Source organism: Littorina saxatilis, linkage group LG7, assembly GCF_037325665.1.
Source record: "Littorina saxatilis isolate snail1 linkage group LG7, US_GU_Lsax_2.0, whole genome shotgun sequence".
In the NCBI taxonomy this organism is placed as follows: Eukaryota; Metazoa; Mollusca; class Gastropoda; order Littorinimorpha; family Littorinidae; genus Littorina; species Littorina saxatilis.
This window is the reverse complement of record NC_090251.1, coordinates 16,367,911-16,395,904: the sequence shown is the minus strand read 5'-3', so window position 1 is coordinate 16,395,904 and position 27,994 is coordinate 16,367,911. Positions and strand designations below refer to the sequence as shown.

At 40.8% G+C, this 27,994-nt stretch overlaps 1 protein-coding gene across 1 annotated transcript; it reads right to left on the bottom strand.

The window, feature by feature from the left end:
* Positions 1 to 2,399: 2,399 nt before the first annotated feature.
* On the bottom strand, positions 2,400 to 27,994 carry LOC138970791 (zinc finger CCCH domain-containing protein 18-like). Its single transcript, XM_070343326.1, has 5 exons — positions 27,758 to 27,994; positions 8,075 to 9,255; positions 4,237 to 7,682; positions 3,763 to 3,891; positions 2,400 to 3,408 (listed from the first exon to the last, which is right to left on the bottom strand). The coding sequence occupies exons 2-5, from the start codon at positions 9,129 to 9,131 to the stop codon at positions 3,229 to 3,231; spliced, it is 4,812 nt and encodes a 1,603-aa protein (XP_070199427.1). The 5' UTR covers positions 9,132 to 9,255; positions 27,758 to 27,994; the 3' UTR covers positions 2,400 to 3,228.

Here is a 27,994-nt window from a genome sequence, read left to right as displayed (position 1 = left end):
ATTATCAAAATCAAATTTTTGCAATCAATTTAAAAACACTTTCATCTTATTCCTTGTCGGTTCCTGATTCCAAAAACATATAGATATGATATGTTTGGATTAAAAACACGCTCAGAAAGTTAAAACGAAGAGAGGTACAGAAAAGCGTGCTATCCTTCTCAGCGCAACTACTACCCCGCTCTTCTTGTCAATTTCACTGCCTTTGCCACGAGCGGTGGACTGACGATGCTACAAGTATACGGTCTTGCTGAAAAATTGCATTGCGTTCAGTTTCATTCTGTGAGTTCGACAGCTTGACTAAATGTTGTATTTTCGCCTTACGCGACTTGTTTTAATTTTTTGTTTGTAGGCTACGACATGTGATCGTCGGCGATACGCTGCATACGTTATGCATACGTTAGACTATCGTTGGACATAAGTTGTGAACGCCGGCAACACGTTAAGCATTCGTTGGTATACGCTATCTATAAGTTATCGAAATCTTCTATATACGTTACTATAACGATATGTGTACGTCAAACTCGTTATGCATACGCTATGTATACGCCCAACTCGTTATAAATACGCTATGTATACGCCCAAAATTGAAAAAACCCATGGATAGTTCAGCGTACGCCAGCGTTTTAGGGAAAGTTTGATACGTCGGCATACGCTGGCTAATACGTTAAGGTGTGACAGGACCATAAGAAGGACCCAAAACAGGCACTTCCAATTGCACAGATGGTTGCCCCCCAAAATAACTACAATCATCATCAAAGTTAATCAACATACACCACTTTCCTACATACTGTGACTAAAATTGCAGATGATGCATAACATTTGTAAAGAAAGCTGGCAATAGCATCATTAAATGTATTATTTTTCTCCCCCTCCTCTCCCTCTGAATATCTTGAAATTCAGTTTGAAATGTGTCATGCGGAAGCTCTGAAAAAACAGTACTAATATTTTTCACATTCGTATACATGCAAGTCTTCTTTTCAGGAATGTCTACAAGGCAGAAACAGGCGGCTGACATTCTCAGGCATGGGAATTGAAAAAAGTAAAAAAGGCTGAAAATGTGAAAGTAATAGCAAATTCGACGACGCGAAGCGCCTAGCCCTGCTAGGGGGGTTTGGGGGCATGCACCCCCCCCCCCTCCCCCCCCCCGGAATTGTTTTTCTCCAAATAACCCAAATGGTGCAATTTGGTGTCATCTGAGCTCCAAGTTTGCCATTAAATTCAGTTTTTAGAACCATTTTTGCCTCCCCCTGCCGGACACTTTTGCTTTTTCGGCGGAACGAAACAAAAAAATTGGCGGAAATTTGCCTTTCGGCAGACAATTCCCATGCCTGCATTCTACTTGTGAACAAATCTCAGATACTTCCTCAAAGGTGGCGTTTAGCTCCTCCTAGATTTACATTCTTGCTGAAATCAGCATGTTCACATTCGACCCTTGATATGTGGTGATACGATTACAGGAGTTAGCTAGCTAATTCTAGTGCAGCAGAGTATCAAGTACACTTTGCCGCTTTTTGACTATAACATCGGCACCCTGTGTTATCCACGACATTTTTCTGGACATGCAGCCGTCACAATCTCTCCCTCTCTCACAGACACACGCATACTAGAAGTAGCATTAGAAGTACATATATTAATTTTCCTACTTCTCTCACAGACACACACCAACATACCTATACTAGAAGTAGCATTAGAAGTACATGTACTACTTTTTGTCTTTTGAATTTCAAACAGAGAGAATAACCCTTCCTGCACACACATCTTTTTTCTACAAAACTAGAGACTCTCTGGCTGGCAAGGTAGGGTCAGAGAAGACTTTAGTTTAAATGAACAATTTCATGGTTGTGATCAATTTCACACATGCTCAGCATCCTAAACTAGTTATACAGTGGTACCTGTGATGAAAGGACACCCTTGGGACCAGCTAAAAGTGTCCCTTCATGGCAGGTGGCCTGTCATGACAGGTATACTTTGGTAGAGATAATAGACAAAGGGACCCCATAATGTGTTCTTTTAAGGGAGGCGTCCTCTCATCAGAGGGGCCCCACATGCCAGGTACCACTGTTGCATCTCCTGACCAGTATACTTCTGCTAAAGACACTCATTAAGAGTATTTTTGAACAAAAATACATCTTTTGAATTAAAAAACCAAACAAACACATTAATTTGCTTGGGATTTAAAAAGCAAACACAGAAATGCACTTAAAAAAAAAATCTCTTTTAAAGCTCGGTTAACTCTGTCTGGTCAAACATTATATTTGTTTGAGAAACAAGTTTTTCAGCGATACCAAACTTTTTATAAGTACTACTATCTGCCTTTTTAAGGTTCTCAATCTCACTTCCAAGTCAAATTTTCACACACGCACACACACACACACTACAACAAATATGGAGACACTGGCTTGAAGTACAACTTATGAATCTGAAACCTTCAGTGGGCAAACCTTGCATGTATAAATGTTAGTTTCAGATATGGAGAGCCACAGGCCCTAGAATAAAACTCTATGCTCCATACTTATGACTAAGTTTCTATTTTGGCATTGCAATTCAACCCAAGAAAAGAACAGGAAACCTAAGAAGAGCTTTGCTCAATACTACTGTGTAAGGAGAACAACCACACAAAATAAACAGAGAGAGAAAAATCAAACATACTCCAAACGAAAACTGTGCCCATGCCATCAGCAGTGCTTGAGAGATGTCAAGTGATTGGAACAAATTGACACAATACATGTTCTTTCTTTTTACAGTGGTGCCAGACATCACTAACACTTTTTGTCTCCATACTGCAGACATGGAGGGGCAGTAAAAGTGAAGTGCCTATAACTAAGTTCAACAATGTCCATATAAACAGTGTGAATTCACAACTTTCATGCAGGCATAAGGAAGCAATCCACACACTTTCTGTTCATAGGTGCTAGTATAAGTTTATCATTGTGTTGCAGACCCAACAATTTTTATCATACTACTTGAACATTACAAACCATCGTATCAAGTCATTTTTTACAAATACATTTCACCATAAAAATCCAAAGCAGCCAATGCTTGCACCGAGTTACTTTTCTTTTTACATTCTTGCCTTCTTTTACATAATTCCATTGTCATGTACATTTAAATATATTACATTTTCAGGACCATAACCTAGGAAATCACATTTGAAGATTCTATCCGTGGCTCTCTATCTGCCTCAGTTTTCCCCAATCGACACTTCTGGACGCAAAACTACAGCATGCATCATCTCGGGGGTTTGCTACGCTCCCCGTTGGCTTTCACTTTCTCCTTGGCGGATGTTTTTGCCAATTTGTCCTTTTTGCCTGAACCCTGACGTCGGTTTTTCTGGAATTTGTTAACATAACCTTCCACCAGCTGTTGGATCTTCTGAGGGTTGATGTCACCACCCTTGCTGTGGCAAACCTGGTAAAAAAAGTAACAAATAATACATTAATAAATGATCAATCAATAAACGAATTGAAAGGCTCTGAAATAATGTAGATCAATAAAAAAATAATAATTTCCAAAAAATTCATGATACTTCAACTTCAAGAGGGGCAAAATACAGAAAAAAAGCTTGAAATGACTGGCACTGTCGCTGTAGATAAATTCAAATGATCATTTTCATTCAAACTATCTGAGCACTGCAATAGATTTCTCATTTCCACATTTGTCCTGAAATCACCAAATTTGCACACAAAAAAGCAGAAGCCTTGTTAAATAATGACTTGTTGCTGACAGCACCAACAGCTGAACATCCCACAGAAAGTAGTGTACCTTTGGCACAGCCTTCCTGAGGATCTCTTTGTACTCGTCTTTAGTGATTTTCTTGTGACTGTAGAAGGGACGGATGGCCTGCTTCACCTCATCTACCACACGTTCTTGGAGATGAAGTTTCTTCAGGAACTGAAACAGACACATGTTGTTTCGTAACCCCAGAGTAATCGTCACAAGTACCATCACCATCTCCCCCCCCCCCCCCCCCCCCCACAAACATCAAGACAAAATATTATGATGCATCAGCTGTCGTAGCTATTTGTTTTGATTTTTTTCTTCTCCAGTCTTCTGAGACAAGAATAAAAACAAAGCAATAATTTAACACAGCAACATGAAGGCTTGCATCTTGAAATTGACTAATAGTGACCTAACAAACAGCAACATAAAATAATTTGGCAAACAAATCATGGGCGAAAAAGCTTCAAAACTTTGCCAGCCTTTACTAATCCCCTTCTCTTTTCTTCACTGACCCACCTTTTGTTTATTGGTGAGCTCCACAGCAGAGGCGGGGAAGTCATCAGTGGTCTGAGCTGTCAACTTCTTGATGGCGTCGTTGAGCACCTTGAGGTGAGTGATTGTGGTCAGCTTGGAGTTCCTGCCTTTGGAATCTGCGTCAGCCATGTCCGGCAGAGAGGGCAGCTCCAGCTCACACTCATCCTCATCCGGAGACATGTCCATGTCCATCACTTCCGTGGAATCTTCCGAGGGGTCACCCGGCAGAGGAAGGGCCAGTCGACCCCTGCCCATCCTTACAGGAGGTCCAGGGGGCAGGGGAACTTTGAACACAGAAGGGGACATTCCCTGCACTGGCTCTCCTTTCCCGTCCTTAATGACGGTCAGGATTTGGGCCAGGGTTTGGTCGAATTTCTCCTCCACAGGATTTCCGTCCTGCTGCATGGTGTGCATGCCTGCTGGATGGGGCGGGCCAGAGGGGAACTGGCCGTCCTCAAAGCCTCCGTTTTGTTGACCGGGGAAGCCTTGGGGTGGGGGAGGGGGTGGCAGGGGCTGACTGAACTGGTTCTGGCGAGGGATGACACCCCCAGGACCGCCAACCTGCCAACGGAAGCGCGGCGGGAGGGGCGGGGCAGACAGCTGCGTGGAGAAAGGTCCATTGGAGAAGGGTAGGCGACCGGCGAGCACCTGGTTCATCAGCAGCGGGCGATGGGCGCCGAAGGGCACAGACATGCGCTGAGGAGGTGCCCCCAGCAGGCTCCCTTCCCCTGGGCCAGGACCCACAAACGTTCCATCATTCAGCAGTTGGCCGGGAGGAGGTTGGGGTCCGCCCATCATGTCAGGGTGAGGGGGTGGGGGGTTGGGACCGCCGGCAAACATCACCCTCTCTGTCTCCTCCTCAGTGGGATGGGCGGGGTCGTAGACCGACTCCTCCAGCATAGCCCTGCGTCGGATGGGCGTCGGCAGCAAGCCCTCTCCGTGGCCAGGTTTGGGCTGCACACCCTCAGGCTTCTCCGCTGGGGGAGGTGGGGGAAGGTCTTTGGGCTCTGGAGGGTTCTCTCGAGGCTCTTCCTCAGGCATGGGTGGTGGCTCTTCGGTAGGGGGCTCTGGTTCTGGAATAGGGATGTCCTCAGGCTGAACCTGCTCAGCCTCCTTCTCTGCTTCCACTTTTTTTCTCTCATCCTTTTCCTCCTCCTCTTCGTCCTCTTCTCGCTCAACCAGGACCACCTGACGCTCAACTACTTCTTCCTCCTCCTCCGACTGCTCAGCAGCAACCTCGGCCTCTTCATTCTCACTCTCCACATCAGTGTTGTCTCTGTTTTCTTCATCATCGTCCTCTGCTTCCTGCGCAGGTGACTGCCCTGGGGAGGGGGTTTCTGATGGATCTTTCAGGAAAGTGTCACTGGGGCTCCATGTGCGAGCGTGCTTCTTGCTCCGCCTCTCCTTTACCTCCGATGGATCTTTCTGGAGAGTTTCAACGGGGCTCCAATTACGAGCATGTTTTCTGCTTCGTCTCTCCGGTTCCTCCGATGGATCTTTCTGGGCAGTACCATCAGGGCTCCAATTACGAGCATGCTTTCTACTCCGTCTATCCGTTTCCTCTGATGGATCTTTCTGGACAGTGTCATCAGGGCTCCAATTACGAGCATGCTTTCTGATCTGTCTATCTGTTTCCTCTGATGGATCTTTCTGGAAAGTATCAATGGGGCTCCAATTACGAGCATGCTTTCTACTCCGTCTATCCGTTTCCTCTGATGGATCTTTCTGGACAGTGTCATCAGGGCTCCAATTACGAGCATGCTTTCTGATCTGTCTATCTGTTTCCTCTGACGGATCTTTCTGGAAAGTATCATCAGGGCTCCAATTACGAGCATGCCTTCGTCTACGTCTCTCCTTTTCCTCTGATGGCTCTTTCTGGAAAGTATCAATGGGGCTCCAATTACGAGCATGCTTTCTGCTTCGTCTCTCCTTTTCCTCTGATGGCTCTTTCTGGAAAGTGTTATCAGGGCTCCAATTACGAGCATGCTTTCTGATCTCTCTATCTGTTTCCTCTGAATGATCTTTCTGGAAAGTTTCATTCGGGCTCCAGTTACGAGCATGCCTTCTGCTCCGCCTCTCCGTTTCCTCTATCACTGGGGATTCTTCGCGTTCTCGCTTTGACTCTTCCCGGCGACGATAGTGGCGACTCTTTCGGCGGCTATGTTCGCCCACTTCTCGTTCAGAACGATCCTCACGATTTTCTTTGTTCCAGTTGTCTTCCAAGTGGTGTTTGGGACTATGAGATCGTGATCGGCTTTTGCGACGTCGCTCGTAACTGCGATCTCGTCGCCTCCTTTTGTGAGATGACCTCTCCCTTTCCCTCTCTCTTTCACGTTCTGCTGACCTTTCACGCTCCGGTGACCTCTCACGCTCCCTGGACCGTTCTCTGTGACGTCTTCTTCGTGATGACCTTTCTGTTCTCTCTCGAGAGCGAGACTTTGACCGGGATCTTTTGTTACGCCTTCTTTCTCTGGAACGACTGCGTGATCGATGGTGCCGCCTTCGAGCAGAGCGTTCAGCGGATCGTCTTTCACGCGAGCGTCTGTCAGGGTCAGAGCGTCTCTCAGGGTCAGAGCGTCTCTCCTCCCTACGACTTTCCCTGTCTCTGTCACGGTGCCTTCGACGGCGATCAGAATCGTCTCTGTCACGACCTTCCTCACGAATAACAATGCGCAAATCATGACCGTCCTGCTCCACCGTCCTCTTCTTCTTTGGAACGCGTGGCTGCTGAGAGGTGGGTTTGGTGCCTGGAGTGCTCCTGGTGTGAATTACATCATCATCGTCATCATCATCCACAATCAGAGTGTCTATAGGCTCCTGGGGCGGGCACTCGATGATCTGAACATCATCCTCACTGTCGTCATCTTTGGCCTCCACTGTTCTCGAGTCTCCATCCCCCCCTTCCTTCTCCGCGCTGGCTCGCTGAATCACTCGGGTCACACCCAAGGCCGGGCTTCCTTTAGACGCGGTTTCGAACGAACCCGCTCTCCGCTCAGGCGCCTCTTCCTTGTCGTCAAGGTCGATGCTCGTTTCCATGATATCGATGCCGTCAGTAGAGCTAGAATTTTCATCAGGAGCTCTCCCGGACCGGTTCTCCCTTTCCTGGTCACTCCCAGCTTCTCCGTCCTCGCTGTTCTCACCGTCGAACACTTTGGCTGCACTCTGACCGTCTTGAGTCTCCTGGTGATCTCTGTCGTCATCATCATCTTCTTCGGGGGCAGGGCTGGAGTCATATTCCGGGGATCTGTTGCTGCTGCTGCTGCTGTCTGAATCCCCTTCCTCCTCTGCCTCGTTTTCATCACCGCTGGACTCCTGTTCCTTGTCAGCGGCAGACTCCTCTTTGCTGCTCTGTTGTTTCTCGGCGGCATCATCGTCTTTCTCCAGGTCGTTGTCAGCTGACAGCTGAAGTATGTCCGATGTATCCCCTCCTGAAAATATATTCCAGAAACGGCATGTTTTTAGACGGGCTGCTTCATATGTGTACACAGCATCTCACAGGTAACACATATTGAACGACTTTATGTTGCACTAAATTAATGTTGCACTAAATTAATGTTGCAAGTTTTGTGTTTTGATGAAATGACAAGAGAGGTCAAACAGTAGTCAGCTTTAAATTTTCTCCTAAATACCGAAGACAAAATAATCTGCAATACCACAACAACAAAAAAGTAAATAAATAAAACATACATGGAGCTAAAACCAAATGCATTTCTTTTTCAGCGAATCATTATTGCATCACTTAAACATGCAACTACATATTTCAGAGTGTGGTCATTTGTCATACTCTAGACTTTATCGTGTTGTTTACCAGTACACCCACCCTGATTGTCTTCTGCGTCAGAAGCTGGCGAGTCCACACCCGGGCTTGGTGACTTCCCGCCTTCCTGTACCTCTCCTTCATCTTCCTCCTCCACCTCTTTAGCTGAAGAAGCTTCCTCTCTTTCCTTCATTAAAGATGGCCCTTCCTCTTTCTCTGGCTCAGAACGATCCCCTTCCCCTATTTCACAAGGCTCGGCTTCCTCTTTCTCTGCTTCAGAAGGCTCCACTTCCTGCCCCTCCTCATTAGAAACAGCACAATCCTCTTTCTCTTCCACCACCATCTCGTCTATGGAGGATTCACTTTCTTCCTCTTCTCTGGAAGAGGCTGCTTCCCCAGCTGCTGGGTTCTCTTTCTGTTCATCCGACTGAGAATCGTCAATCCCCTTGTCTTCACCCCCTTCCTCGTCTTCACCTTCCCCCTCCTCTGCCTCTTGACTTGATTCCTGGGGGTTGAGATTGTCCAAGAAAGTATCTGACATTTCAAATTGCCCGGCAGACTCCTGCTCTTCATGCTGTCTTTGAGAATCGCCACCACCTTCTTCGCCGTCGTTTTCTTTGTCCTTCACATCTTCCTCACCACTATTTTGTTCCTCCCTTTCCTCCTCCTCTTCCTTTCTCTCTTCCTCTGTCACTTCTTCCTTCTCCTCCTCTTCCTCTATGACTAGCCTGTTTTCATTGTCACTGTCATCGTTCTGATTATCCTCGTCTATTTCCAGCACCCTTGATGGATTGTTCTCTAAATTACTGTCAGCACCTTCGTTACTACCATTGGCCGGCATAGAATTCTCCTCCTCTGCTTCCGACCTATCTGTCCTGGTAATTATATCTCCTTCAAAGTAGTCGATATCATCTGTTGGGTTGGTAGGGGAGTATGGGTTGGGAGTCCCTGAACTTGTCCCACGAGGGGAACCAGCGGGGGAGTTCTCAGTGGGATTGGTGGGAGAGTATTGGTTGCCAAAGCCGATCTCGTTTTGCATCCCACTCCCAGCATCTCCCTCGGAGCGAGCTTCCAGATCGATCTCCATTCTGGCTTCATCCGGCGAGCTGGAGTAGTCCATGGCAGCAACGTGTGCAAATAGTTGAGGAAAGCGATGTTCTGTGCCTGGAGCACCAGCTTACATGTTGGTGTCTGCACTCTAGTTGTAATTTCTGTCTTGATGTTGTAGAGTAAGCCTAGGATACCTGGAAAAAAAACAAAAGGGAAAAAGGTTACTTATGGTACTTCGATTCTGCACTTCAAAACAGATGAATTTCTACAAGGCAAAACCATCATTGTCATCATTGATTGGAAAAAAAAGCTTCTTTTACAGAATAATTATTGTCAATAAATGTTTTCTGCTTGCTATGAAAAATACACAAGCTTTGGCAAGACCTAGTGTGGATGTTTTGTATATCCAACAAGAGTTACTAATTGATGTGGTTCAAATAGCATTCTCACTGTGTCAAGCTGTACTGCTGTACTGCTGTAGTCTTTTCTTTGTGAGCCAGTCATTACAAATTTCTAATCTTAATATTAATTTATCTTCTAAATCTCTGCCAGATTTTTTGGCAAACAAGGGCTGTTTACAGTGCAAGTCTTTCCATGTTGAAGTCAACTATCTCACTATCCTTTTTACCTCAACCCCTAAACTTGGCCGTCTCCCTATTTTCTTTCTTAAATGCTTGAAATCATCAAATGAAAACAACACAGAAGAACTTTTGGCTGTTGGGTAATATAAATTCTTGCTTCATGTCAGTTTGTTAACCATCTTTTTAACAATTCGTTCCCACCAAAATGGAACAAGTAAGTCCTTCAACTGGGCAGTCCACTAAGGGCATCAGGTAACATTTTGTGGTATTATTTTTACTGTCTGATCTTTAAAATTATTGGGATCGCATTTTTTTCTGTGTCCTTCACAATGGAAGGTCTCAGGGCAAAAAAAAAAGAACAAAATTGATTTTAAAAAAAATTTCTTTTTAATCTTTATTGACTTTGGAAATATTTCCTCAGGAAAAAAATCGTGCGTCCGGAAAGAAACAAAAACTTTTTCTTCCTAGCAGGAATACAGTGGTTTTATTTTCCCAAAATGACAGAGTTTGAAAATATTTTTTACCAAAAAAGACAGAAAAAACCCGCACACACCTGCAGATTATATTTGTACTGATTAAATGTCGATCTCTCATTTTCATTTCTGGCAGCACACCACCCTTGAGAGAAACTCACTAAAGCGAGTATGAATCTGTCGCACACAATGGTGATTTTTAACATCGCAAGTAAGTGCAAAGAGTGAATCTCATACTGGCACTGCGGAGGGCAGCCTAAAACTTGTTTTCATCAAGACGTCTACTTTGTTCCTCCTTAGTAACAGCTACAATTGTTTTAGTTCAAGAAAACAATTCACAATTCTATTCAGGATATATACACTAAAGTGAAAGGTTTTATTTAATGTCCAAAATATGACTGGTTTACTCAAATAGGCTGTAACACAAACACTAGTAATGTATTGAAGCTTTAAATCTACAGGTCGCTCCAGCCTTATGTGTGAAACAAAATGTTCAAAGGGACTAATTAATAATTTAGAACTATGCTGCCAAAATGTTCAGGTTTTATACTGATAAGAAGAGATCACTACGAGTAGAGCAATTAGTGAGAAGAGCAATTAGTCTGTCTTCAATGACGCTGGGGCTCTATTTTCATTTCTTGGTTTGTTTTTCCCCATGACAGGCTCCAATTTCTCTTTACATTTGTTTTCTTATGCAATACTCAGACATGAGAATAGAAAATCACCAACATGGAGGAAATAAGGTTGGCCAAATTTTATATAACACAAAACTTGGAAAAAATTATCAGTTTTCCTTAACCAGAAGGAGAAATGATTTACACATGACAAATGTTGCTTACAGTTACAACTTCAAAATCATCTGCTGTGCTGATTATCCATTTCAGACATGAACACCTAGAGACGTTCAAAAGGAGGAATTCCTCCAAAAGGAGGAAGATTCTCATGCCTGAATTACTAAGAGCTTACTCAAGCCAGCTGAAAGTTTTGCTTCTGGACTTCAAAATAAAAGATTCTTAACTTCTGGGCAAGTACAGCACCATTCTTGACATATCACCAAACGGTACTATTTTTCAACCTGGAGCTTTCAGTGGACTGCTTGAAAATTGAATAACTTTATGGATATGATGGAGCTAGACATCTGTACTATCATCATCACCCATCCCATATCTTGTTGACTAATGCAATATTTCTTCACACCTTTCCAGCTTCAGTCTCCATGGCAAAGAGACCATTGTAATCTTAGGCTACACTTTTGATTGTAAGCCAAGACACAAGACTATTTCACTCAGGCAAAGGAATTGATTGAAAGACAAATCTTGAAAAACTAAGGGGGTCCCCCGGATTTAACACAAAAATCTAGTTTAAATTCTGTGCAATCTGGCGCATTCTGGGAGTATGTTTCATGACCTTTACACAGCAAAAAACTGATCAAATTTAATACAAGTTTTGTATTGCCAGTAACCAACGATTATTTTAATCCTTTAACTGAACTAATATTATTCTAACACACCTACTCTTCGTTTAAAAAAGTGACTAATGCGGGCGGAATCTCACTAAAAGAGGGGACGGTTTTATGGAGGATATTTGTCATACTGTCTTTTTAGATTTTTGTTCCTCGATTTTTGTTCTTCTTGGAAGAGGATTTTTTTCCTCTCGGAAATGTGTAGCTTTTCTCGGAAATCCTCGAATCCGAGGAGAATTTCCATGCCTGTTCACTGGCCACAGTCTCACGTCCATTTCAACTTCACCATTCAGAACCTTTCCCTGCCTGCCTCAACTCTTAATAAGAATTTTGTTATCCACATACACATCAATAATGAAACAGATAAGTTCAACTATTTAATGAACTGACCGTGAAAAAGCATTATTCCCTTGTCTCAATGCCATTTTGTTCTTTTTTTCCAATTTATGTAACATACACATTTACCTTATTTAACTTCCACAACTCTGATGGTAAGCAACAGTTTCACACCAAGCATGTACCCCTTTAGTTTACAATGAGCGTTGCTACAAAGCTTATTCAATGAACTTCACTTCAGTCTTGCATTTATCCTTCACTAACAAGGTCACACAAACTGTAACATTCTACCCTCTTTCCATCTCCAGGCATGGGAATTTAAAAAACAAGTCGCGTAAGGCAAAATTACTACATTTAGTCAAGCTGTGGCCCTCACAGAATGAAACTGAACGCACTGCATTTTTTCACAATGACCATAGTCCGCCGCTAGTGCAAAAGGCAGTGAAAGTAATGAGCCTGTTTAGCGCGGTAGCGGTTGCGCTGTGCTGCATAGCACGCTTTACTGTACCTCTCTTCGTTTTAACTTTCTGAGTGTGTTTTTAATCCAACCATATCATATCTATATGTTTTTAGAATCAGGAACCGACAAAGAATAAGATGAAATTGTTTTTAAAACGATTTCGGAAATTTAATTTTAATCATAATTTTTATATTTTTACTTTTCAGTGCTTCTTTTTAATCCGAATATAACATATCTATATGTTTTTGGAATCAGAACATGATGAAGAATAAAATAAAAGTAATTTTGGATCGTTTTATAAAAAAATAATTTTAATTACAATTTTCAGATTTTTAATGACCAAAGTCATTAATTAATTTTTAGGCCTACATGCTGAAATGCTATACCAAAGTCCGGCCTTCGTTGAAGATTGCTTGGTCAAAATTTCAATCAATTTGATTGAAAAATGAAGGTGTGACAGTGCTGCCTCAACTTTTACAAAAAGCCGGATATGACGTCATAAAAGACAGTTATCGAAAAAATGAAAAAACCGTCTGGGGATATCATACCCATGAACTGTCATGTACAATTTCATAAAGATCGGTCCAGTAGTTTACTCTGAATCGCTCTACACACACACATGCACAGACACACACCACGACCCTCGTCTCGATTCCCCCTCTATGTTAAAACATTTAGTCAAAACTTTACAAAATGTAAAAAGTAAACAAGGCTGAAAATTTGTAAGTAATAGTAAAGTCGACGGCGCGAAGCGCCTAGCCCTGCTAGGGGGGGTTCGGGGGCATGCCCCCCCCCCCCCCCCCCCGGAATTTCTTTTTCTCCAAAGAACCCAAATGGTGCAATTAGGTGTCATCTAAGCTCCAAATTTGCCATTAAATTCAGTTTCTAGAACCATTTTTGCCTCCCCCATTTATTTTTTCAGTAGAAAAAAAAAATTCGGCGGAAATTTGCCTTTCGGCGGACAATTCCCATGCCTGCATCTCACAATTTAAACCAATCATGTCACCATCCCAGAGTCATATAAACAACTTCCATCTCAGTCTGGCAGACAAAGTAACAGCGGTAACCCCTCTCTGACTATAGTTTTAGCAGACGACAAATACCCTTCTTAACTCGTTGGCCAAATGTAATCTTTCTTTATTTGGTGTTTAGCGTGGTTTTCAACCACGAAGGTTATATCGCGACAGGGGAAGGGAGGAGATGGGATAGAGCCACTTGTCAATTGTTTCTTGTTCACAAAAGCACTAATCAAAAATTTGCTCCAGGGGCTTGCAATGTAGTACAATATATTACCTTACTGGGAGAATGCAAGTTTCCAGTACAAAGGACTTGACATTTCTTACATACTGCTTGACTAAAATCTTTACAAAAATTGACTATATTCTATACAAGAAACACTTAACGAGGGTAAAAGGAGAAACAGAATCCGTTAGTCGCCTCTTACGACATGCTGGGGAGCATCGGGTAAATTCTTTCTCGTCCCAACCAATATGGGACTCCCCCTAACCCGCGGGGGGTACCAAATGTAATAAATTTAATGTTACAGAATATCTTTTTACGCCACCATCTCTTCTCCTGGTTGAAGTTTGATTTTAGCAGTGTGCACTTGAGTTTATGAGCTTGCATTTGTTGAATATTAAGAAATATTCACTTGCTTGTCAATACAGCGACATGGCTACCAACAAGACTTGTCATCCTTTCTGCAACCGCAATAAACATTATGTCGGCATTTTCAGAAGACTACAACAATGAAAGTTTCTGATAACAGGAGCAAAAACAGGAAAGAGATGTATGCCGTTTTGTGTTCTTTAGATTTTATTCATGACTGGCATCGTGTAATTTCTACATTCTGAAAACTCTGCGGATGTGACTAATTTGCGGTGAGTTCAGAAAGGGTGTGACAGCAGTGGACAAACTCCAAGTTTAGCAGCAAAATTAAAATGGCTAAAGCATAATGCAATTTTTTTTTTAAATTGGATCAATACGCCAACTAAAAAAAATTAACTTTTTTCAAACTCAAAAAAGAGTTTAAATCATTTTAGCATAAATTTTACGTTTCTTCATTTTATTCCCCAGAAAGCAATCTTTTTCTCTTAACATGGGAAGCCAAAGATCATAAATACATCAGAAAACCTAGGGTTCTGGAGGGTGATTATTATCTCCCCTTTCCCTATGAGCAGGTTTTGGAAGGTTTGTCTTCTGCACTCAGAAGTTTTCAGATACGACTGTCAACAGCATACAGCTAGTTTTACATTGTTCTGCCAGGCAGCAATTTAGTTAGGTTCTTCTGGACTTTGTCGACGGTATGCTAGTGTCAAATATCTGAATAGATGTGATGGTAGATTTTCTGTCCATCTAAAATGTTTTTGATTTTCTAAAAGCAGATAGCTTTTAAAAATTGTGTTTCACTGTGCCTATTTTCTGTCTTTGTCTATTTTGCCTCTCCTCTCTTACAAAATGGAACACAGGAAAATCAACCGAGGTGGAAAAACAACCTGGGAAGGATTGACATTACCACTAATACTTTGATATGCTTATTCTGCCTTAACCAACAAAGTTCAGGGACAGAAGAAAGAAATCTGGCAAAGACAAAAGAAAAAACCTTGAGAGTTTCTGACACATTTTCTAAATCTTTTTATGTATACATTTAATTTCCATACCCAACGACAAACCAGCATGATAAAGTCTTCCAAAGTACTTTTTGTAAAATCATTTTGAAGCTGTCGCTAAAATATGTTTTGTTGTATAATCTGCTTTAGATGCACAGAAACATTTCTACTATTGCCATCAAAATATTTTCATCTGGTTACTGCCTAAGCCTAAGCAGCAGTCTAAAGAACTTATTTTTCTGTTTGAATCATTTTCAGCAACATTTTAAAAAACAAAACAAACAAACAAAGACTTCTACAGTACAGTGTGTTTGTAATTGCTTGATATATTTTCTTCTGACATACTAAATGAGATTCATTAACAATGCAACAAATTGAAAAGAAGGAAGAATTGGATGGACATGTTTTATCAAGATTCAAATGAACAAATGCAGTTCTTAATTAGTTTTCGTTAAAGCTAGGAGCTACGTTGTGTACCTTGAAAATACACCGTTTTTCTCTTCAAGTCTTTTGACCACAACAATCATGAAACAGAACTGTTTGTGTTAAAATTTGGTGTGCATTTGTTTTAATGTATGTAAAATAATAGTATAATTATGATCAAAATAAAAAATTGCTTTTAGATTTGACTTGAGTAAAAATTATTAAATGAAAAATAAACAAAGTGAAACTGAAACATGTTAGTTCACAGATGAGAAGATAATTTCAAAACTATTCATCAGAACGATTTGAACTTTTGCAGAAATGTTTAAGACATTCTGATAAATGTTTTGTTCCACAGGCTAAGCTCTAGGATAAAAAGTTAAAGTAATACAAATGTTGACTTTGTGGGTACATAATTTATGAAAACTGGAAAATGTGTATCTCTTTAACTTTCCCGCCTAGAGCTTAGCCTGTGGAACAAAACATCTACCAGCATGTCTTAAACATTTCTGCTGAAGTTCAAATCATTCTGATGAATAGGTTTGAAAATATCTTGTCATCCGAGAAGTAGCACGTTTCCATTCAACGCTTTGCTTAATTTTTTTTTTTTTACTAAAGTCAATTTAAAAGCAAATTTCTTTGGGACCATATACTATCATTCTACATACATTGAAGCCAATGCACACCAAATTTTAACACAAACAGTTCTGTTTTCATGAATGTTGTGGTCAAATGACTTGAAGAGAAGAACGGCGTATTTTATGGTAGCTCCTACCTTTAACCTCCCTCCTCCGATTCTAAATTTGCCACATTTACTGATTTAGTGATTTACACCAGTCCAGGCCCATGGTAAAGTTTAGTTTCTTCATCAGTGCATAATAAATTAGACATTGTTCCTCATAAAAGTGTGTATTCCTTGTATACTTTTCCAGCAGTTTTTAAAAATGTTTTAACTTTTTAATTTTAGTTGTTTTGAGTTTATTACTTTGCTTTGAGCCATGCAAAAGAACAATGTCAGTTTCAGTTGAAAAAAAGCTGCCTTACTGTCATAGTCTTCTTTTACATGAAGCTTTTGAAAAAAGTGATACTACTAAAAAAAGACCCTATCATGTCTGCACCATTTAAGGTCACAAGAACAGTTTTAACACTAAATATCTTGTAAAAGAAAATGATTCTGACCATAATATATCAACAAATGAGTTCAGGTTATATAACAGTAGCCGTCTGCTAGTGAGAATGCTACATGCACACACACCAAAGCCAATTCTTGAAAAAATTTAATCAACAATGAAGGCATGCGTCTCCAGTTAATGAAAACATAAATTTACAAAGAATCCAGCATGTGTAACAGGCACAATGAAAAAAGTACAATTGGAGAACAAAGGAAAACAAAGTGGCTATTACTTACTAGTTTGCTCTAGACTTTTCTCTCGTCAATCTCCATGCTTTCTGTTGTCAAAATTGGGAAAATTCAACTTCATCATCGGCCACAACGAAAGTCTCAGTCGGCAAATCGGATGACCTATTTTGGTGGTCAGCTGAAACGCGGAGCAGGCCCCAATGTCCAAACGAGTCTGAAAAATGGAAAGCAAAGGCCGCTGGGGTGGCGTGACCCCAAGCGGCCACACAGTCTCCACAACTCGTTTGAACATCGGGAACCTGTGAAAGATCAGTTAGGAGAGAACAAGAAATTTAAATCAGTCATTAAGGTCAATCATGAAAAGTCCAGATGCAAACTAACAAAAAATAGCCACCTTATTTCCAGCCTGCCCATTGATTAAAACTATACAGCATACATAAATCTACAAATGCATGACAATTCAGTCCAATTTCAGCCAATGGTGAAACTTTTCTGCAAAACGGTGTGGACCTGTCCCTGAAAAGAAAGGACATAAGGACACAAACATCTTCAATCTGATGAAAAGACGCAGGTGCTCCAACTGTCCGCACTAAGCTACAAATTGCTCCAACTCCAGGGTTCCACGACGGTTGGTGCTGCAGCCGAGCGGTGACAATTCATCCTCGTGTTGTCAGTCATTGTCCCACCAACGGCACACTTTAAAACTGCCACAAAGTATGGTGCCAGGCAACCTGAACCAGTATGCTGCTTGCGAAGCACAAATCCTTTCAACTGTGTCCGTGATCAGGCAATCTGCCACATTGGTATGCAATACTTGAACCAGAAACTTTCTTTGGTGATCCTGCTATCCCCTGTAATCAATTTTGACCATCTCCTCTTCTTAAAGTAAACTAAGCTGCCTCATAATCAACATGCCCACCTCTTACTAAACCGCTATGCACTTTCACAAGAAGGATACTTAAAATACACAAACAAATGATAAGTCTGATAACCTATACTTGGAGTTGGAGTTGGAGATATCCTCTGAAGGGACCTCACGTTACACCCTTTCCATGTTACACTTACAGGGGGACGTCACTTATTTATAAATACACCAACACCTATGCTGCCTCAGTAACACTTTAATTCCCCCCCCCCCCCCCCCCCCCGTGCATTTCTAGTTAACCCAAAGCACTGTAAATATAGTTCATCACACTCACAGGTGGCAAAAAGTATTCTGTGAGCACAAACAAGGAGAACATGAAAAGCAAATGCTCACACGACTAACCTTCATCATAATTGAAATAAATCAAAACCAAATTATTTGCTGCTCTATTGACTAATGACTTTGAAGAAACATATCCTATTCTTGACCTGAACTGAATCAACTAAGGGTGTGACCTTGAAATATGACCTGGAAGCATGTCAAGTTTCAAAAATATACAAGTAAACTTCAAAAAGTAAAACAATCAAGTCTTTTTTTGTTACCCAATCTTGACCCTACGGTGACCTTGCAACTTAAGGCATGTTAAACATGGGTGTATGTCAAGTTTCAAACTCAAAGCTCTTACTTAAAAACGTGGAAGAAATAAAAGAATTTTTTTTTTTTAGCTGCACACGACCCTAAATTTGACTAGGGTCAACCAGATTTGTGTAAGGTTGTAGGTCATCAAACCCCAGAACTATAAGTGTATGAAATTACAAAGCTCTAGCATAAACAATGTTCAAGAAATTGATATCTTTTCCATATTTTGACCCGAATATAACTCAATCAATCAATCAATCAATGAGGCTTATATCGCGCATATTCCGTGGGTACAGTTCTAGGCGCTCTGCAGTGATGCCGTGTGAGATGAAATTTTGTACGGCCAGTAATTGCAGCCATTTCGGCGCATATTTACCTTTCACGGCCTATTATTCCAAGTCACACGGGTATAGGTAGACAATTATTAACTGTGCCTAAGCAATTTTTGCCAGGAAAGACCCTTTTGTCAATCGTGGGATCTTTAACGTGCACACCCAATGTAGTGTACACGGGGGGGAGTTCGGACACCGAAGAGAGTCTGCACACAAATTTGACTCTGAAATAAATTTTCCGCCGCTGTGACCCTGAAATGTGACAAAGGTCAACTTGATATGCATCATATCTGGTGAACATCAAACTCTAGAAGTGTGTAGAATGTCAAAACTTTAGTTTGAATAACATCCGAGAAAATCTCAGTTACTTTTTTTTGGTCTATGGACACTTCACATTAAAAAGACTATTTATTACGAAGGTGAGTCCGAAAGAAAATCTCTAAATGATATAACTAAGAAGAAGTACAGTTATCAAAGACCTATGCTACATTCGCTAGATCTGTGGATAACACTAGCAATACAAGTGATATGACATCATCATTGTACTACAAGGTGGTCAACAAAAAACTCAAGAAGAGCGAATGCTAAGGCAAAAAAAAACAAGAAGGGCAAAGCCCATACGACTCACATGCTTGACCTTGACCTTTACATGACCTTCAGGGTCAAGGTCAAATAACTAAACCTAGCAATGACATCATACACTAAGAACTGCTTTACACATTTTTCCTACCAAAATACATGTGACCTTGACCCAAGGTCAAGGTCATCCAAGGTCATGCAACACAAAGCTGTTAATTCAAGACATAGGAAGTACAATGGTGCTTATTGGCTCTTTCTACCATGAGATATGGTCACTTTTAGTGGTTCACTACCTTATTTTGGTCACATTTCATAAGGGTCAAAGTGACCTTGACCTTGATCATATGTGACCAAATGTGTCTCATGATGAAAGCATAACATGTGCCCCACATAATTTTTAAGTTTGAAACAGTTATCTTCCATAGTTCAGGGTCAAGGTCACTTCAAAATATGTATACAATCCAACTTTGAAGAGCTCCTGTGACCTTGACCTTGAAGCAAGGTAAACCAAACTGGTATCAAAAGATGGGGCTTACTTTGCCCTATATATCATATATAGGTGAGGTATTCAATCTCAAAAACTTCAGAGAAAATGGGAAAAATGTGAAAAATAGCTGTTTTTTAGACAACATTTATGGCCCCTGCGACCTTGACCTTGAAGCAAGGTCAAGATGCTATGTATGTTTTTTGGGGCCTTGTCATCATACACCATCTTGCCAAATTTGGTACTGATAGATTGAATAGTGTCCAAGAAATATCCAACGTTAAAGTTTTCCGGACGTCCGGACGGACGGACGGACGACTCGGGTGAGTACATAGACTCACTTTTGCTTCGCATGTGAGTCAAAAAGGTGTGGTTAAGGTAACATAGCCAAAAAAAATAGGGTAGGAAGATAGGCAATCACTTTTTTTTTCTAATGTGTACAAATTAAACCTACTTGACAGGGAAATAAGTGTGCGACTCGAGCGCTTTCGCTTTCATTGCGTTTTCTGCACTCGTTTTTGTTGTTGTTGTTTTTTTTTTTGACAAATGTAAAAAAAAGTCATACTTATAGGGTCGGCCCCTAAAAATAGGGTAGGTCGGGTTACCGTAACCACACCTATTTTTTTTTTAGGCCTAATATGATACTTTCATCATGAATCAGAAATTATCTACTGCTCTAGCCCCAAAGATAACATTGGCCACAAAAATCTCGAGAAGAGCGAATGCTCATAATATGAATCATGATACTTTCATCATGAATCAGAAATTATCTGCTGCTCTAGCTCCAAAGAGAACATTGGCCACAAAAATCTTGAGGTCCTGGCTACGAATTCCCCCCCGATCCTTCTTGAAAATAAAGTATGCTCAGCACTAACAGAGCAAACAGGAAGATACCAGCGCAAAAGTCAAGGTCGTGCAGACAGTGTACGTCGGGTTACATGCCGCCTTTGATCTACATAAATCTGTACAGTATTATCAGCCCTATCTTTTCAAACACATAACCCCGGATAGCAATACTTGTAGAGAGACCTCAGTTTTAAACTTACTTGTACATAAAGTACAATTTCAGACGTAAAGTACTCAGATAGAACCAAACCTCTGACAGTTATAATTTCATATGCACAAGCACGAGCGCATTCACATGATTCAGGCTAATCATGCCAAGACAAAAAAAGAAAATCTATTCTCAGCCCAGAGTTCCTATACTTGGACTTCGCAAAAGCTCCACTGCAACAACTGATTTTTGACTTCGCCAAAATTAACACAAGGCTTTACAGGACAAAAGGTTAGTTGGACCAAAACTGAAATTATGTATGGGTCCAGAAGTACATTAATTAGAAGTGGTTAACGACTACTACATGCAGTTAACCATGACCACCAACGTAACTAAGGAGCTGTCGGACACTCAAACAATTGAGCCAACCCGGCCCACTGTCCTCAGGAGTAAAAAGAGAAATTTTGACTTCGGACAATGCATTACAATTTACACGCGAGTTCTCGAACATGGGAAACAGTATCGACTCATCCGTTTCAAATTTGTCCGTTCGTATTCGTGTATTGTACGTTTTGTTGATCACACTGTTCAAGGTAAATATAGTTGATAAATACCCATATATGCTCCTGTTCCCTTCGTATCACTTTGGAAAGCAAACTCCAAGAGCTTGCATTAATTTAAAGTGTGACCAACATTATGTTGGCTATCCAGCTCTAAAATGGAATGACCAATTGCCGAAAGGCGCTGGCGCCATTTTAGATTTTCATAAAAGGATCTCCCTACTCAGAATTCCAAACGGTTTTTGAGATTTTGTTCCGGACGCCCACGCCATACGGCCGGTTTATTATATTATTCTTATAAATAAAGGGAAGCAAGCTGTTCAAGACAGGAGTCGACAGAGCCAATGAAAGATAATAGAAACTTAACAAATCACATACCTATGATAGGTCGCTATGTCCACTAGGTAGAAAAATTGATTTTATTTAAAACCAATAAAAGACCTCATCACAGCTGAAGAGTAACAATATTTAAAACTAATTAATTAGCTTTTGAAGGAAGGAGGGGGCACAATTCAGTTGTGCAGGTCAATCTTTGACTACCCTGGATACTGTTCCCTAGCCCCGTGCACGTGTGTCTCCTTTTTCTACCCAAGTCTCCAACTGCGCGGCCTATAAAAAGCCCAAGCTGTTGACAAGTGCTCAGTCTGACTGCAATTTGCAAACCCTGAACCTGTCACTTCTCTCAAAAGCAAGCCAAGGTAAAAGATTTTTTTCGTGCACTGCACAGCACGGTATCTGAAGCAAGACTGATACCTTACGGTTACCGAACAACTCAACTCGGGCGTTTCATAGAGGCACGCGAGGGAGACTTGGTGAGGGCAATTTGGAATGGGAGGCAGACATTACCATCAGGGGACAGTATCCAGAGTAGTCTGAAAGATGGATCAGAGCTGGATTGTGTCCCCTCTTTCTTTCAAAAGCCAATTTAATAGTTTTATTGATACTCTTCAGCTTTCATGTCAAAACTATCAGAGGGTCGATTGGTCAGGGGTCAAACCAAAGCGCCAGATCAAAAAGGTATGCATGCATGACTGACGACTGAGGTCTGGGCACAACACTGTATTTTATATTAACCTGAATTTAACCCCTTGTGGCCTTGAAATTTGCTTGGTCTGTGGATATCATTAGCAACGCAAGGGATATGACGTTAAGATCAATATTACACTAAGGCTATTTAAATTAAACACAGGACCCCCCCACACACAAAAATACCAGGAGCAAATGATCATACTTCATAGGACTCACCTTTGTCACATAATATGAAAAGAAATACAAATTAACTGCCACTCTTGCTCCATATTAAAATTTAAAGGTGATGACCCTTTTCCTACTTATCAACCGGAAATTGACACCCTTGTGACCATGAAATTCGAACAGAATCAACCAGACATGAGTCATGTTTAGAGGTCATTCAAACTCTGGAAGTGTGTGAAGTTTTAAAGAAAGTCCAAGAAAATGACAATTTTTCATAATAACTCTAGAGCTACCTTCATCCCATTATGACCTTTAAATGTGATGAGGGTCAACCAGCCTTCAGGCATGTGTGGAGGTCATAGAAACATTAGAGTGTGAAATTGAACACTACAGTTTTAAACACAGAGATGTTCCTAGTCCTACAAATGTTCGTGAATCGAACAAATGTCCTGACTTCATCAACATGAATAGGATATTTGATTGGCTTTATGAATTTCAATAGGACATTTTACATGACAGACATTATGGTCATAGACATCATCGTCTGCTAGCATCTGTTCTCTTCTCTCTATCAGTTACTGATGAACTGTATCAGTTCTTGTTGCAAATATATTGCTGTCTTTCAGACTCTCTGTGGCGGTTATGTGTGGTTTACACATTTTGCCGAATATGAAAAGGGTTACCTAGTTTTGTGCTCTTGAGTACATATAGCCGCAAAATTCTGTCAAGGTCGAGATCTGTGATCTAAATTGAACGTAATGTAATTAATGAATTAATTGTAATGTAAGCGCTTTGAAAAATGCAAACAAAATTTAATCGGACTATGTCCGCCCTCTTCGAAGTATGATAGGACAACTGACCAACACCTGACGATATGAATCGGACATTCGCGACATTTAATTGGACTATGACCGATAGTCGATACCTCATGACATCCCTGCAAACTTCCAAGATAATGACAATTTACCACTTGTTTTTACGTTACCCAACGTAACCTTAAAATTGACTTGCCTCCGGCTGGAGGGTCATCAAACTCTAAAAGTGAGTGAAATGTCAAACGCAAAGCTAATACCATTTTTTTTTCATCCAAAACATTTAAGAAATTGATAATTTTCTTTTCTTTTACATGACCTTGAAATTGACGAGGGCCAACTAGATTTGAGTGATGTCAGGAGGTCATCACATCAGACCCCGGAAGTGGGTAACGTTTTTAAGCTCTAGTTTTAGAAATATTTGATTAAATAAATTCACAATTTTCTTATTGTTTCTTATTTTTTACTTATTGGCTCACGTAAGTGTAGCCTATGCGATCGTAACTTTGTCTGTCTGTGCGTTTGTGCGTGTGTGTGTTTGTGCGTGCGTGTGTGTGTATGTCTGTGGTAGAAACTCTAACATTTGAAGACGTCACATTACATTGACGTCACATTATGACGTAAGAGGGTTAGACGTCACGCGAAGGAAGTACTGAAAGTCTCGGTCATTATTATTTTGAGCGCGCCGAGACTAGTTGGCAGTCGTGTCCTGTAAGTAGGCTACATGCAGACAGACAGATCTAGATCTAGTGTCTCGCTTTCTTGCACAGTTTCACCTATGCTCTTTCTGTGTGTGTGTGTGTGTGTGTGTGTGTGTGTGTGTGTGTGTGTGTGTGTGTGTGTGTGTGTATGTGTGACGGAGTGATTGAGTTTGTGTTACTGTTTGTCGATTTCTTACGTGAGCCTTGATGGCTTCGCCTCTTGTTTTTCATTTTACTTCTTAAGACCTTCAAATTTTAGTGAAATCCAAAAAACTCTGGTCATGTCAAGAATTACTACAGGTCATCAAATTTTTGAAGTGCCTGACATTTCAAAAATTCAAGCAAAAAACAAACAACAAAACGTTCAAGCCAATATTTCCTTTTTGGACCCGGCCATGACTTTGAAATCTGATGCAGGTCTACAAGACTTATGTCATGGCTGGAGCTATTCAAACCCTAGAGGAGATTCAAAGCACTATTGTTAATATTGTCCAGGCTACCAAAAAAAACCTGTTTGTCAGACAACCTCCTACATGTTAAAACTATCGGACGTTCGATTATTCAGAACTATAAAAAAAAAAGTATGTGTCGAGTGACCGAAAACTGAGGTCTGAGAACAACACTGCAAAGCATACAACTTTAGTTCTTTTACATCTGTGCATGTGGTGAAGAGATTCATTGCCCATGCTTATTTTGTGAGTTTAGAAGATCTACATTACAAAAAGATGTAGAGGAAGTTTTTGTGGGTGACAACAGAGCCAAAATCCACACCTTTCATGTGCAAATGGTTCTGTTGAACAATTTACTCAAACAAAATATCATTATCATATCAAGAATTTTGTTGTGTATTTTCAACCTGAATCACATGTGGTAAGTCAACAGTCTAAAACGCTTGCAATTATTCTGCAAGGAGTAGGGAACAGAATCCTGGTTACTAACAAAACATAACATTAACTCATTCTGTGCTGTTGTAATTGTAATAACTAGTCTAACTACTGTATTTCCAATTGTAAAATTTGTTATAAAAAAAGCGGCCTACCTTCCAAGTACGAGTAACTACTGAATGTTCCCAGTCCCACCCCCAGTCCCACAAAGCTACCCAACAAATCTTATTTTCTTCTCTCAATCATAACACTTCTTGTTAAAACAAAAAAATTAAATGAAAACATTTGCAAACAACAGAAGGGAAGCCACCCTTCTCCAACATATGATCTGGGTGACACAATCTCGCACAAATTCCGGTCAATGAAAACCTGCGCCTTTTGTTCCCGGAAAGATAATCCATTCATTGATTCAGGCAGGTAACCCTAGCTTAAAGGCAGAGTAAGCCTCCCGTAAACCATCACAGATACGGTCAGGCTTTTACACACAGTACAAACACCATTTCATTTAAACACTCACCAATTGAGAACATCCTAGGTGCCCTCCGTAAAGAGCGAACAATTTTCAAAGAATTTATTTTTGCGTGGTTTATCTTACCCCTGAGCCATCGTGAACCCGTGTGATCCAGTTTTCCCTTTTCACAATGCAGTCGTCATAGTTAGTCATTTGAATGCGACTCGACGTGAGCTTATCTACAATAGCACGTTTTTTTTATGCACAAAACAACGGCTGTGGTTCACAAGAACTCTAGCGATGGTTTTTGACTGTTGAGAGGAACGGCGATTTGCACTGATAAACCGGCCGTCGTCTGCTACGACCCTTGCGTGACCCTGCTTCCGGGCTTTTCTTTTTTTAAACTTTCACAACTTCGAATTGTTCTGATCTTGTCTTGATGAAAAACGAATTCTTTTGTGATTAAAGAATGTTTGTGTAACAAGCTGTCAATTTATTATTTAGATTTTAAAAGTTAGGTCTAGCGCAAAAACGAGGCGCCGTTGTTGTTAACGGAACAAGTCTACGAAAATAAATTCTTTGAAAATGTCTCACGCTCGACAGAAAGCAGCCAGGATGTTCCCGTTCGGTGAGCGTTCAAATGGAAGTATGCTTGTACTGTATTTAGACGCTCGGGGAGCTCTGTGATGGTTTACGGGAGGCTTACTGTGCCTTTAAAACTAAAAAGCAACCAACTGCTTACTTCAAATTTAACTCGTTGTCTCCCAGGTACGGATATATCCGTACCCACTCATATGGCTCTATCTGACCAGGTACGAATATATGTTAGCTTCAGTGGCTTCCTGTAACGTCCATCTAACACCTGCATTCCAGCGTGTTGATACACCGATACTACACTGTTACTATAATTCTGAGTGACCTGCTGCAGCACAGCTGATCTCGGTTAAACAAATCTTGGTCAACATAGGTGGGGTAGAAAGTGTTAAAAAAGCCAACAATCAACCCTATTTTTTTCTTCTTGTCATTGACATTGGAAACAACATTTTTTTCTTGCATAAGGCCCCCCCCAAAAAAAATAGTCTGTTTACGGTAACCCGACCGACCCTATTTTTTTCGCGCGACCCTAGACTTTTTTTTTGGCATTTGGGGAAGAAAAAAAAACTTTTGGTTTTTTTGCAAAATAACGTAAAAATATGGTTTTTTGGGAGAAAAAAAAAATCCCGACCTACCGACCCTATTTTTTGGCCTATGTTACCGTAAACAGACCTTTTTTTTTTGTGGCCTAATCATTGTTGTCAAACAACACCTGATCTAAACTCAAGTTTGTGATTAGGGAAACTCAACCTTCAGTGCAGTTCAAGGGAGCAAACTCTTGCACTGAAAGCTAGAAGTAGAAGCAGGACTAATGGGCCTTCTTAATCTTAATTCTAAAATCTAAGGGCTGCCAACTATAAATCAGTTGATCTAACCAATATGCGGAATCAAATAATCACGAAAAAGCAGTAACCAACATTTTGAGAGGGACTATACTAAGCTCACAAGTAGGCCTATTACAATTTACAATTTGCGTGCCATGTGTGAGGGAGGTCTCATTGAACACTCATTTGTTCACCTAAGTGCTTTTCTTCTACAGTTCTAATCTTAACCAGCCTCCATTTATAGCCTTTACAAATAAAACTAAATCATACTGATAGTGATACCATAACATTTCTGTAAAAAAAAAATTTAAAAAAAAGAGTCCGAGGGATGGGAATCCAAATCCATCAAATGAAAGAAAATGAGGAGGGCATTGTTCTTCAAATTGAAGTCTATCGGTTGTTCTTCAAGTTCAGTCATAACAGACTCATATTATCAATTTGTAAATGAATCACACTGACTTTATGAAACTGGGTAATTACTGATGCCTTTAACATAGCTCAACCAATTATAGTACTATTATGAATATGTTTATCAGTCACTTTACTCCCTGAGACTGAGAGCAACCCGGATAAAAGCATTTGATGACCTACCGGTGAAGATAACACAAGAAACAAACGAAGAATTTTCTGAACGCAGGCTTAAACAAAACGCATGCAGAAATCCAAAAGCAAAGTCCTGCAAGTTTCACGGCAGTAAGTACCAGACTATCAAAAACACACAAATTGTGACATTGTCGGTATCACTCCTTCCGATTCTGAAGATCCAACATGCCATTCAAAATCCAGGACTCGCCCCAAATCAAACAGAACCAGAATTACTTGCAAGACCCGCATTCACTTCGAAAGCATCCGTACGCATAATAAAACTAATCATCACCGTAATATATCCAAGGAACACCATCATAGCATTCTACACCACATAATCCCGAAAACAAAGATTCTGATCAACAAACTCTGCAGGTGCACGAAGAATCAGCGACTGCGTTTGCCGAGAAAATGTAGGCCGGATAAAGAATTTTCTATGCACAAATACCACAATCAATTCGCTACGCTTAGGCTCTGTAGATAACTGTTTATACCTTCTGGCACTCTCTGACTTGTAGATTGATTGTCGAATATTTCACTACACCTCACAAATCCTCAACGACCCATTTGTCTCAAGAATTGGTCTTCAAGAACGCCATGTTGCTGAATCGGCCATATTCTCGATGAAACCCCGGATGTAGTACAACCGAAGCCTCTCAACTTTAGTTTCGAATTTTTGTGTGTGGGATGGAAAAGGGGTACATTTACGAATATTTTCGTCTTAATGACTT